Source organism: Elephas maximus, chromosome 24 (assembly GCF_024166365.1).
Source record: "Elephas maximus indicus isolate mEleMax1 chromosome 24, mEleMax1 primary haplotype, whole genome shotgun sequence".
Taxonomy (NCBI): domain Eukaryota; kingdom Metazoa; phylum Chordata; class Mammalia; order Proboscidea; family Elephantidae; genus Elephas; species Elephas maximus.
This window is the reverse complement of record NC_064842.1, coordinates 17,268,695-17,281,768: the sequence shown is the minus strand read 5'-3', so window position 1 is coordinate 17,281,768 and position 13,074 is coordinate 17,268,695. Positions and strand designations below refer to the sequence as shown.

General features: G+C 39.4%; 1 protein-coding gene across 1 annotated transcript in view; it reads right to left on the bottom strand.

Annotated features, from left to right (window-relative positions):
- The window catches only part of AHCTF1 (AT-hook containing transcription factor 1), a 76,991-nt gene that overhangs the window by 4,631 nt on the left and 59,286 nt on the right, over positions 1-13,074 (bottom strand). The window contains exons 30-33 of the mRNA XM_049868061.1: positions 12,793-12,919; positions 9,334-9,431; positions 6,830-7,038; positions 3,476-5,291 (exon numbers count right to left, since the gene is read on the bottom strand). Of these exons, the coding sequence (XP_049724018.1) occupies positions 3,476-5,291; positions 6,830-7,038; positions 9,334-9,431; positions 12,793-12,919 (2,250 nt within the window). The remainder of the gene's footprint in view (positions 1-3,475; positions 5,292-6,829; positions 7,039-9,333; positions 9,432-12,792; positions 12,920-13,074) is intronic.

Here is a 13,074-nt window from a genome sequence, read left to right as displayed (position 1 = left end):
ACTATTTCAGGGACAAGGTTTATCACACAGGACTTAGTCTCATTTTTTTTTTTTAATTAGAGGATTTCCATATTAATGGCAATTATCAGTGTCAATTGTGGAAGCAATTTAGGGAATTCAGTGCAGTCTGCCAGGGATTAAATCACAGGTCCTGGAATTAGTAGCCGTGGAACCAAATACACGCAAGTTACTTAAACCTCATAAAGTTATTGCGAGGATTAAAGGGTTAGAACAATGTGTGGTATATAGTAAGTGCTGCAAAAACCAAGCCAAACCCGCAGTCATCAATTCCAACTCATAGCAACCCTACAGGACAGAGCAGAACTGCCCCATAGGGTTTCCAAGGAACAACTGGTGGGTTAAAACTGCTGACAATTTGGTTAGCAGTCGCAGTTCTTAACCACTGCACCATCAGGGTTCCAACAGGTGCTTATATATGCTATGATGTTATTATTTCATGTATAAAACCTTGAACGGAAATTCTCAAATTATAGTTCAACGTTATTTCACATTCTGTGACAATTAAAAGAGTTCTATCAGATGTCAAATTGTTCTTAGAACATACGGTTCTTAACAAAAGGCATGAGGTCAGAAATACAAGCCATCTCTCCCCTCGCTATTAAGTGGCAGAAACAAGAAATCCCAAATTTCTTCTCATCTTCTCCACCCTCATCATCTCACACTAGAAACCAAAAAGCAAAAACAAAAAAACCATTGTCATCAAGTTGATTCTGACTTTTTCTGAAGAATAAGAGTGAAAATGCTCATGAAGTGGGGAGGAAGCAGAATATATACATATATACAAACACATTTTAATTTTTTCCCCCCAAATTATATAAACACACAGAAAAAAAAAAGATTGGCAGAATATACAAGAAAATGTAAACAGTGGTTAGTGGTTCTCTAGATTGCTAGATTATACACTTTCAATTTCTAATTTTCTAAGGAAAGCATAGGAGCCCTGGTGGCACAGTGGCTAAGAGCTCGGCTGCCAACCAAAAGGTCGGCAGTTCAAATCTACCAGCTGCTCCTTGAAAACACTATGGGGCAGCTCTACTGTCCTATAAGGTTGCCATGAGTAGGAATCGACTTGACAGCAACGGGGTGTGGCAGGAATGTATTAGCCAAAAAAAAAAAAAAAAATTATAATAGGTATATAGATGACTAGTCTCTAAAAATGACTAATAAAAGAATTACTGAGATATACTTGCTATGCTGTACCAAAATAATGCCCGATTTCTAGGTACACTTCTGAATCCCACGGAAAGTATAAAACAGTTACGTTAATGACGTTCTTTTGAAACTCTCACTGTTGTACTTTTTCATTTTAACTACCATAGCAAAATAAAGGAACAATAAAACGAATATTTAAAACTACCAGCAACGCAAAGCAAACCAGAGGAAGAGATAATTACTAAAAAAGAAAAAGAAAAAAGGTGGTTTAAATAAAACTTAAATAGTAATCTTTCGTTCTCATGAATCTTTTATTCTTTTTCAAGTATCCTGTATAGAAGACCAAGAAAGGGTCAAAGTTCAACCGCCCAAATCTAATAAAATTTGGCTAATCAGCAACTGGTATTTCTGAACTAAAAATACTGCTACACGTCACCTTTAGTTCCACTTATGGAACAAATGGTCTTATTCCACCTTTTGAAATACACAGACTTCCTGGCTCCTCCTCTCTTCCTCATCCTAAGCAAAACAAAATTATGCTTTGTAATTCAGCATGTGCACTGAACTGCTTACTAGCTAAAATCTGATACATTTCATTTAGCCATTTAAACATTTAAACTGTGCTTTCTCGACATCATGAGGAAAGTGAATTACACAGTACTACCAAAATTAAAGGAAACCCTGGTGGCATAGTGGTTAGGTGCTATCTCCTAACCAAAGGGCCAGCAGTTCGAATCCACCAGGTGCCCCCTGGGAACTCTATGGGCAGTTCTAATCTGTCCTGTACGGTCACTATGAGTGGGAATCAACTTGACGGCACTGGGTTTTTTTTTGGGGGGGGGGGCTAAAATTAAAGGAGCAATTGGGTGGCACAAATAAAGCGCTACGCTACTAGCCGAAAGGCTGGCAGTTCAAACCCGCCTAGAAATGCCTGGGAAGAAAGGTGTGGCCATCTTCTTCTGAAAGGTCCCAGCCTAGAAATCCCACGGAGTGCAGCTGTACTCTGTACATACAGGGTTGCTGTGAGTCAGAATCACCTCGACAGCAACTAACAACGATCTAAATCAAAGGCCTGATCAAACTGGGCAGGAGGTACCCCTACAAGGACAAATTAATCTTTAGGACAAAGAATCAATTTCATGGGGAGGGCCCTTTCCTGGGCTCAGGCCATGTAAGGTTTTTGCAGAATGAATGTTTAAGACAAAGTTTCAGTTCACAGATAGTTAAATGGCTTATTTTTCTCTTGGTCTTCAAGTCAGGATGAAATTACATCGGATTTTCACTCACTAAAGGAGCCCTGGCAGCACAATGGTTTAACACTCCACTGCTAACTGAAAGTTCGCAAGTTTAGACATCTCTGAGGGAGACAAGACCCTGTGATCTGCTCCTATAAAGGTTACTACCTAGGAAACTCTACTCTGTCATATAGGGTTGCTATGAGTCAAAATCAACTCGACTGCATGTAATAATACATTTAAAAATATACACATGACAGTTTTTGTTTACCTAACCATTATTCTCACCAGTTCCCTTTAAAACCACCCAAATGGGATCTATTCAGCTATACCAGGGTCTCAACTTCCCCCTTATTCCCTCCCTTCCACTGAAATTTTTCCCCATGAAATTTTAGTATTTTCTGCATCTCTTTATGTACTGTATGGATATCTGCACTTTATACATAAAAAAGATATTTCTGCCCCCATGGGTGCAGTATCAACCCGATTGAGAAGGATAAGCTGCACCAACCAAACAATATAAACATAAACTCATCAGTGGCAACGAGGGAGTTTGGGCATGCGGCCACGCCTGTGTGTGGGGGAATGATTTAAATAATTTTGGCATACTGGTCAATAAAATCCTACTTCTTTTTTCCCTCAAAACGATCCAGGCTTGTGGTTATCACCTGAGACATGACTCAAATGCAATGGTACTGAGCTTAAAAACGCTGGTTCTACCTGGGAGAAATCAAAACTAAAGCCATTTATGATAGGGCAGAATGAAGATAAATGATACTATTGTAAAAAATTAAACCCACGTCAAGTGAATTTAAGATTTAAAAAGTCACACTGAATCAGGGAATTCTTGAATCAACTCTGAAACATGAATCTTTAATTTTTACTATCAAATGATCAAAATCTTTTTGGGTAGAGAGTTCCTTATAGCTATTTTTTTAATATTTTTAGGACAAAATCAATTACTGCCAAAGAGCAAAGCAAACGGTACCTTAAAATAATCTAATTTTAAACTGAAGGCTTTGTATGAGATGTAAACTGTGCTTTAAAAAACAGAAATATAGAAGTACCTTTCTCTTTTCTTGGGACTTTTGACACAGGAGTAGAAAATAAGAGAGGCTCATTTTTTGGTTCAGAAAGGTCTGGCAACAAGGCGGCCTTGCTAGATCTAGTCCTTGTGCTACGGGAAGATTTAGTCAAAGCAGCTGTGGCCAGCGTTCCTTCCTCCTGGCTATTTGGTTCATGGTGCGTCATTTCATTATCAAAGCGCTCTTCTGATACTGAGTGTAATGGACGTTTTTGGCTTTGACTTTCGGTCCTTTTTGTAAGCTTCTTCTTAGAGCTCACCACAGTAAATAGTTCGTTTGGCAATAAAACAGATTCTTCTAAAGCTGGTTTTTCGACATCAGTATTTTCACTCTTAGCTGGAGTGTTTCTTGTAGATCTCCTTTGAATGCTAAGAGCTTTTCTCTTTTGGGTACTTCTCTCTCCCTCGACAGCCTTCAATCCTAGATCTTCAGCTTGATCTATTTTTCTTGGTCTACCCCGTTTCCTAGGTGTGGTAGGAATATTGAATTCTGCCTGAGGAGCCAGCTGTGATGAACCAAGTTTAGACTGCTTCGTCACATCTGATGCACTAACTTCTCTCTCTTTGACTCTTCTACTATGTTGAGCAGGCAGTTGCTGGTCACTGGATGTTCCATCTTGTTTATATTCTACATCTTCAGGTTTCAAATCAGTGCGTCTCAATTTTCTGATACTTCTGCTAGGACTTGCCACTTTGTTAACTTTTGGATCATTTATAATTTCAACACTTTCCTGATTTTCAATAGACTTTTTAGTTCTTTTAGGAGTCCTTTTTGTAACAGATGTACGTTTAACTTCTTTGTTAAAAGAAGCTTCTTCAGTTGCTGGCTCCAAAAACCGAGATGACTTTGACCTTCTTAATTCCCTACCTGTGGTCTGTAATTCTTGTCCCATAGGGTTAATACTTTCTAATGTGTCTTGATTGACGTCTTTTTTTCTCCTTCCTCTCCTAGGAGTAACTGGATTTTGAGGTATTTGCTGGTTCTGAGACATTCCTTTGACATCTGAGTAGACATTTTCAGAAATTTCTTTTGTTTTCCTAGTTTTCTTCGTAACTGAAAGCCCCAGTATCTCAGGAGTAGCAATATTTGCTGCCTCTTCCTGTTGTGATTTCATATTCATGCTTCGGACACGCTGTCCTCTCGTGCGAGTTCTGGAGGAAATCGTGTCATCTACCTGGCTGATATTTATAGTCACTGTATTGGTTTCCTCAATAGTCTTAAACGTAGACTTGACTAATTTGGTTGAAGACACTACCTTTTGGTTTATTAAAGGTATGTTTTCACAAATGGGCTGCTCCATTGTGTCTGAAGTAATTTCTTTACTTCTTGTGTCTTTAATTACATCTAGTAGGTTTTCTGCAATAGCTACTTTAATTGGTTCAGGCACATACGGTAATGTCTCTACCTTTTGGGACTCTTGATCACTAGTTATGATAGACGGCAAATTGGTAACATACCCATGATTATCACTCTCCCCAGTGCACACATGTTTCTCCTCAGTTGCTGTGTTAGCTGCTTTAACTAATACGTTAGATGCTGCAGAATCAGCCATCTCAACTTCTTCTTCACCTTCTAATATCAAGGTAAAATTACTCTGAGCAACAAAAAGTTCCCCATCTACTTCAGCAACATCACACTCAGCAGAGTCTTTATTATCAGGCAAGTCACAAAACTGTTGCTCAATGGTATCAAAATTGTATTGAAGCTTAAGAGTTCCTGAGGGATATAACTCAGTGTATGAACGATTCCTAGCCTCTTCTCCTGTATCTTGAGCTTCAACTTTTTCATGTTCAATCACCTAAAAAGAATTAAAGGGAAGAGATTAGTTACAGAATTTTAACACATATATTTAACCTAAAGCGTAAGGGTTTTAAATGACCATCTCACCTTCGGTGTATTTTTAAACAAAATTACATTTGATATGACTTATGGGCTTACTTTATACAATATCCATTTAAACAATCACACTTTCTCACTCAGTCAAAATAACTAAATAAGAGATTTTGAGATTATGACTGGAATTAAAGTAGAAATTCCACATTTCCCTGGCTAAAAAAAAAAAAAAGACAGTCTTAACAAAATCTTGAAAATTATTATAATGGTAACAGTTGTGAGAAGAATTAAGGACTTATTTCTATTTTCACTCAAGAAAAATTTAACCGGAGAAAAAGAAACAACCCCCAAACTGTGTGTTAATGATAATCCCCAAATTACCTAACTATCCACACTTTTCTCAACAGCATGATCCCCATAAGGTTGAAGAAGAATTCACCTACATAAGCTCCCTTGGGCTAGACTCAATCCTCTTCCCTTTGCTGGGGCTGCATAAACCATGAAATTCCTAAGGCTTTCAAGTTCAGTACCTCTCCTGCAAGGGTTTGGTGGAAGAAGGAATGGTCCTTGCATTTACCTTTTGGTAAGGGAAGGGGAGAAAAAGGAGGAGGTAGAAAGTAACAGAGAGATCTCCTGACCAAGAAGGTTGAACATTACCACCCACCTACACAATGACATTTTCCCACTCCCCAAACATTCAGTGAGATGATAGATGGGAAATACCTAGAAATAAGGATTCCCACTCATACCAGGTATCCACAATTTTTATTAGGTTCCCAGATGAAGGATTAGGGATTTTATCCTTCTATTTCAGAGTGAGAATATTCATGAAGACCAATATGGGTAACTAGGATATTTCTGTGAGTTAAGAAACTTCCCAAATTCTATATAATCAGATTTGTATAAAGAGTTGGTTGTTCTTCATCTTAAATTCATTTACTGTATAGAAGTTCCCTCTTAATAATAAAAGAGATTTGGTGGAATTCTTATAAATCAGTAAGTTACATTAAGTACCCCCTCCAAAAAAGATCCTCTCTGGAGTTTATGGGAGGGTTCAACCCCAGCCAGCTGAATACCATTCTCCTCCAAGTAGTGATGGAGAAAAAAATCCTGTCCAGCTGTATCTGATTCTTTTCAGATATATGCTGTGAATAGTTTAAATGTCATACTTGTCTCTGGAATAGCCATTACCTGTTTTCTTATGGCTAAAAAACTTTTCATTTAAACCAGATACTAGACAAAATTAAATTGCTAAAATTATACTTTCTTTAACAGTCTTTGGTTTTCATGAAAACCAATTTTTTATTCACATGATGTGTTCTTCTGTATTCCACAAAACATTTAAATGCTTAATTTCTAAAACAAAGATTTTCATAAAGAGTTTTTTTTTAGTAGCAGTTGAATGAATTGATGTACTAGGTTTGAACTATGATCTCTTAAGGCCTAACTAAACCAAAACTGAATGACTAAAAAAGAAAAAAAATAATAAATAAAATTTTTTACATGAATTTCTTGAGTATCAGGAGGACCATCAGAAATTGGAGTCTTTTCTTCTGGTAAGTCAACACTTTCTTTTAGTACATCAACTTCTATTTCATGATCTTCTTTAAGGTTCACTGTTATTTCCTGATCAAGCCTATGTTCAGAGACACTAGGACTTTCAGAGGTAACAGGCCCAGAGCTTCCACTATCACTGAGGGCATCTGCCGTAGCTGAAAGAAAAATCGGAGTTAATCCTCTACATTTTACATTGGAAACTATGATCCATACACAATTAAGGAAGCAAACAGAAAGGGAAAGGCTACACTGCATCTGAGAATATTATCTTGATAAACGTCATTTGCAAAAAAAAAAGTTTAACATCTAAGGAAAAAGCCTAAAAGGATTTATATACTAGTCCTATTTTCTTCAGTATTCTATCATTCAGTTCAATGTATTTACTTTCCACGAAGAGAAAACATGGAAGATGAATTTCATATTTAAAAAAGATGACAATGATTTTTTCCAACTGCAATATAATTCCTGCCCTTATTGTGAAACTTTAGTGAGATGACAAACGCTGTGAAGAGCTCAGAATGTTTGTTCCTTATTAAATTAATCGAAAATTATATTCACCAGGTGACTACTAGACAACCAACTATCCTTGTTGAGCCATTATAGAATTAATGAGGAACATGCAGTCTCACCTTTGATCTGCCTACTAAAAGTACTAAATGATTCTCTTTTGGCACAAAGCATCCAAATGGCCACAAATGTACTCTACCACTTTAAAAAATTAACTTCCAACCATCTATATGAAAGTAGTATACAATCTACATCAGAGGAAACAATAAAATATTAAGTGCACATATTCCTTGACCTAGCAAGTCCGTGTTAAAAATCTACCCAACAGAAATGCTGACAGAGAATGCGCAAAGATAAACATACAGGAATATTCACTGCAGAACCAAAATAGTAAAACAAACAACAAAAGTGGCGTCCAGACCAAATATCCACCAGTAAGCAATTAGTTAAATATATCATGGACTCTCCGTATTATGGAATACTACTACAACCATTAGAAATAAGACTCAATCCATATTATGGACACAGAAAGATGTCATAAATACACTGTTAAGTGAAAAACGCAGGTTGTTTTTTGATAATAATAAATGATAATTGATAATAAGGCTAACATTTACTGACCTTTTACTAAGTGCCTAGCACTGTTCTAAACACTTTACATGCAACTCGCTCAATCACATTAACTATGCAGTGGGTAGCATTAATATTCCCATTTTACAAAGAAACAGAGGTAGTGTTTAAGAAACTACCCAAAGTACCAGGGCAGAACTCGTTATGATGCAAGAAGTCTGGTTCAAGTCCTGTGCTCTCTAGCTACCATGCATGTCTCCTCTTTGACAAGTTGGAGCAAAATATGCATAGAAAAAAAAGGCACTTTCAAAAATTAACAGTGAATCCCTAAAATGGGTAACCAGGTTACGGGGATTTTTTACTTTACATGTCAAGATAATTCTCTCTTATTTTACAATAAACATGTATTACATTCTTAACCATGGGACAAAACCCAAGATTGCTCAGCCCTGTTGTAATCCCTATTCATAATGGGACGGGCAAAAGACATCATAGTTAAGAGCAGGGACTCTAGGTCAGATGGTAACTACCTCATAGCATAGCTGTGGAGATTAAATGAGCTCGTACATGTGAAATCCTCAGACAAGTTTTGAGCATATAATAGGCATTCAAGGTGTCTGTGTTCCCTAAACCCAACTGTGAACTCACTAAGGAAAATGTATTTTCCCCATCTCTGTATAACCAGGGTGTAGCAAGGAGTCCAGGTGGTACAACAGTTAAGCACTCAGCTGCTAACAGAAAGGTTGGCAGCTCGAACTCACCCAGCAGCTCTGCGGGAGCAAGACCTGGCAATCAGCTTCCAGAAAGATTACAGCCAATAAAACCCTATGGAGCAGCTTCTGTCACATGGGGTTACTCAGTCAGAACTGACTTGATGGCATTCAACAACAGCAGCTAACAGTAGGCACTCAAAAAAAAGATGTTCACTGGATGAAAAGTTAAATGAGTTCTAGATATTTGTTAATTTCCCTGGAGTAAATCCTTCATTTCTGAGCCATTTCTAATACTAAAAAGCCATTCTTGGGAAGATGCCCCATGTAGATATTTAAGTCCAGCAGATCAGATGGCAGTACACAGTCTAGCTACAAGCTAATTTACGTAGCTCCCTTTGGATGTTTCAAAGTAAAACATGTGCATGAAAACCATTCTAGGACTTCTACTATTAGAGTCGCAGAGCGCTTTCCAAGCAACACACTGTTTTGATAGCTGATACACCTCCTTGGAATGCTAGTATTTTGCCAAGGAAGCTGACCAGACTGAGAGAAGAAGAACTGAGAAAAGAAATCTGGGTAACAGACTCTCTTCTTTCTAGAAAGCGCTTTACTGAAACACTAAAGTGAAATAATCCTGAAGTTAAAAAAAATAATACTTACGCTTATTGTTATCTGTTCTACTTGGAGAGGCGCAGTTTTCAACAGATACTAGTCCTTCATCCAAAACTGGTACCTTGGATTCCGGAAAGAGGATTTTCCTTTAGAAATAGAAATACATACTTTAGTGTAAAAAAATCCCATTCTGTTCTAACCTTCTCTAACCCTCCCCCCACCAGTTGTCATTTTGCTGATGAAAACTGAGGTTCAGAGAAATTAGTACCATTCAAGTTCATTTTACATAGCACTGTAAAATTTACAAGTGAATTTAAACAATGCTGTACTTGTTTTGTCTATTTTTTGCTATTTTACTATTTTGGCAAAAATGGCACAGACATAAACTACAAATAAGATGATTTAAAAATGTTGGTCAGCTAGATGAAGTACACTCAGGCCAATTTTTAATAATCTGTGGCCAAACTGTTCAAATAAGCCTGTCAGAGTACTAAGGAATATTTCTTATGTATTCAGCAGAGTCAGGTTCAATGTTTAATAATGCCCAGGAAGAGTATATGAATGACTCAGAGTGGGAGACCACCGAGAGCTGTGTACTTATCCATGTGATGAAAATAAGTTCTGGAAATAAGCTGGACAGTGGTCACTTTCTGTTTTGTGCTGGTCCATCTCCCAAACTCAACTAAAGTGATGTGCTGATTTTTAAATTGGACACTTATAAAGTAAATTCAAGGAAAAGCAGGCATTTAGAATATATACACTTTTACTTATTTATAGATATGTTTGTAAAAATTATCTCAATCACAGTACTTATAAAAAGGATAACGATAACTGACAACCAACAATAAATTTCCACAAAATGTCAAATAAATTTATATTTAAAAAGGAACCACCCTGCTGAGATGATGAATATTCACCTAGATTATCACTGGTGCCCACAAAGTTTCTCCTCATGACTGCTCTTTGTGATTGTTAAAATTATCCATTAAACTCATTATAACAAATAACATTTAGTTTTCATTAAATTCACTAAACAATAAACAATTCAGACAATCCTTTCATATTAGTTTCTCTTGCTTTTTCTATGACGCTTTGCGAGGATTCCAGCTAATCTGACTTTCTCTTCTCAGAGCTAAAGTATGTGATCAAGTTGAATGTTTAAGAGTTGACTATTATGATACTGATTTTTATGGGTAGTATGTGAAGTCATTCTCATTATTACTTACAAAGTAATGAAACATTTACAATCCCTCAAATCATTAATCTTAATAAGTTACCTTTACTGTTTCTTGATAATTGAAGCTGCCACATTTTTTGTATCCTCTGTAACAGTGCCACTCTCAAAGTACTGATATGCAAACTGCTTGTGTCCAGTCTTACGAATGTGCCAGAATGTAAATCAATTACTAAATCAAACTGCTTAGGTTCAGCTGACTTTCAATAAAGAAAGCAGTGTACTTCTAATGTAAGCTGCTTAAATAGTTTGGTAACAGGCATCAATCCAACATACCACAATTTCAATAACACCCCCCCATAGCATCTAGATACACCCCCCCACACCTACAGCATCTGCTAACACCCCCCACACCTACAGCATCTGGTAACACCCCCCACACCTACAGCATCTGCTAACACCCCCCACACCTACAGCACCTGCTAACACCCCCCACACCTACAGCACCTGCTAACACCCCCCACACCTACAGCATCTGGTAACACCCCCCCCCCCACCTACAGCACCTGCTAACACCCCCCCCATCTACAGCACCTGCTAACACCCCCCCCACCTACAGCATCTGCTAACACCCCCCACACCTACAGCATCTGCTAACACCCCCCACACCTACAGCATCTGCTAACACCCCCCACACCTACAGCATCTGGTAGCACCCCCCACACCTACAGCATCTGCTAACACCCCCCACACCTACAGCATCTGGTAGCACCCCCCCCACACCTACGGCATCTGCTAACATCCCCCCACACCTACAGCATCTGGTAACACCCCCCCCCACACCTACAGCATCTGCTAACACCCCCCACACCTACAGCATCTGCTAACATCCCCCCACACCTACAGCATCTGGTAACACCCCCCCCCACACCTACGGCATCTGCTAACACCCCCCACACCTACAGCATCTGCTAACACCCCCCACACCTACAGCATCTGCTAACACCCCCCACACCTACAGCATCTGCTAACACCCCCCACACCTACAGCATCTGGTAGCACCCCCCCCACACCTACGGCATCTGCTAACATCCCCCCACACCTACAGCATCTGGTAACACCCCCCCCCACACCTACAGCATCTGCTAACACCCCCCACACCTACAGCATCTGCTAACATCCCCCCACACCTACAGCATCTGGTAACACCCCCCCCCACACCTACGGCATCTGCTAACACCCCCCACACCTACAGCATCTGCTAACACCCCCCACACCTACAGCATCTGCTAACACCCCCCACACCTACAGCATCTGCTAACACCCCCCACACCTACAGCATCTGGTAGCACCCCCCCCACACCTACGGCATCTGCTAACATCCCCCCACACCTACAGCATCTGGTAACACCCCCCCCCACACCTACGGCATCTGCTAACACCCCCCCACACCTACAGCATCTGGTAACACCCCCCCACACCTACAGCATCTGGTAACACCCCCCCCACACCTACAGCATCTGGTAACACCCCCCCACACCTACAGCATCTGGTAACACCCCCCCACACCTACAGCATCTGGTAACACCCCCCCCACACCTACGGCATCTGGTAACATCCCCCACACCTACAGCATCTGGTAACACCCCCCCCACACCTACAGCATCTGGTAACACCCCCCCACACCTACAGCATCTGGTAACACCCCCCCCCACACCTACAGCATCTGGTAGCACCCCCCCCACACCTACAGCATCTGCTAACACCACCCCCCCCCACACCTACAGCATCTGCTAACACTCCCCTACAGCATCTGGTACAGTGCCTTTTCTGGCACAAAGTGCTCAGTGTTACTGACTGATTGGTAGCAAAACAGATCAATTAGTCGTTAAAAAACAAAAACTTAACTAGAGTCTTATCAACCAAATGGTAGGGAACAAAATATCTCTCAGCCATCTCCCCCAGGCTCCACCTTGGTGCTACAGGAGACCTGTACCTGGTCATCCCAAAACCACTGAAAAGGGGAGGACATGGACAAATGCAGGGCTATGAGTGAAAATTTTGGTCTTCAGCAAAATTAGAATCACTAAAGAATGTAAGAGTTTTGTCTCAATTCATCGCATCTGTAAATATTCAGGAAATTCTAAGAGTTTATGGTAATTACTAAATAATACACAATTATAACTGAATTTCTTTCATAACACAGAACATTACCAAAACAGAAATGTCAAAGATCTAAATAAGATTTAATCTACACAAAGACTACATCACTGCTGGTTCATAGTTTCATTAACCCTTTTTGGTAACATTTGAGTTTTTCTCCATAAACTTACCCTTCATGGATTGATGGTACACTAGGAGAAGCTTCGGCTCCTTGAATGGCGCTTACATGATTCTGAAATTCTGAAAGTGCCTCCTCTGGAACTAGGAGATCTTTTGTTTCTGCATCTTCTAAAGTGCCTATAAGTCATAAAGATAAGGATACTTAGTTATCTACACTAAACGTTTCCAGATTACTCATGGTCTTGGACTATCATTTTTCTTTTTAAAAGTTCTTGGGTCTGCTGTTTTGTTCTTTAGGTTTAGTCCCTTGGCATCAGACTGTCGGCAGTTCT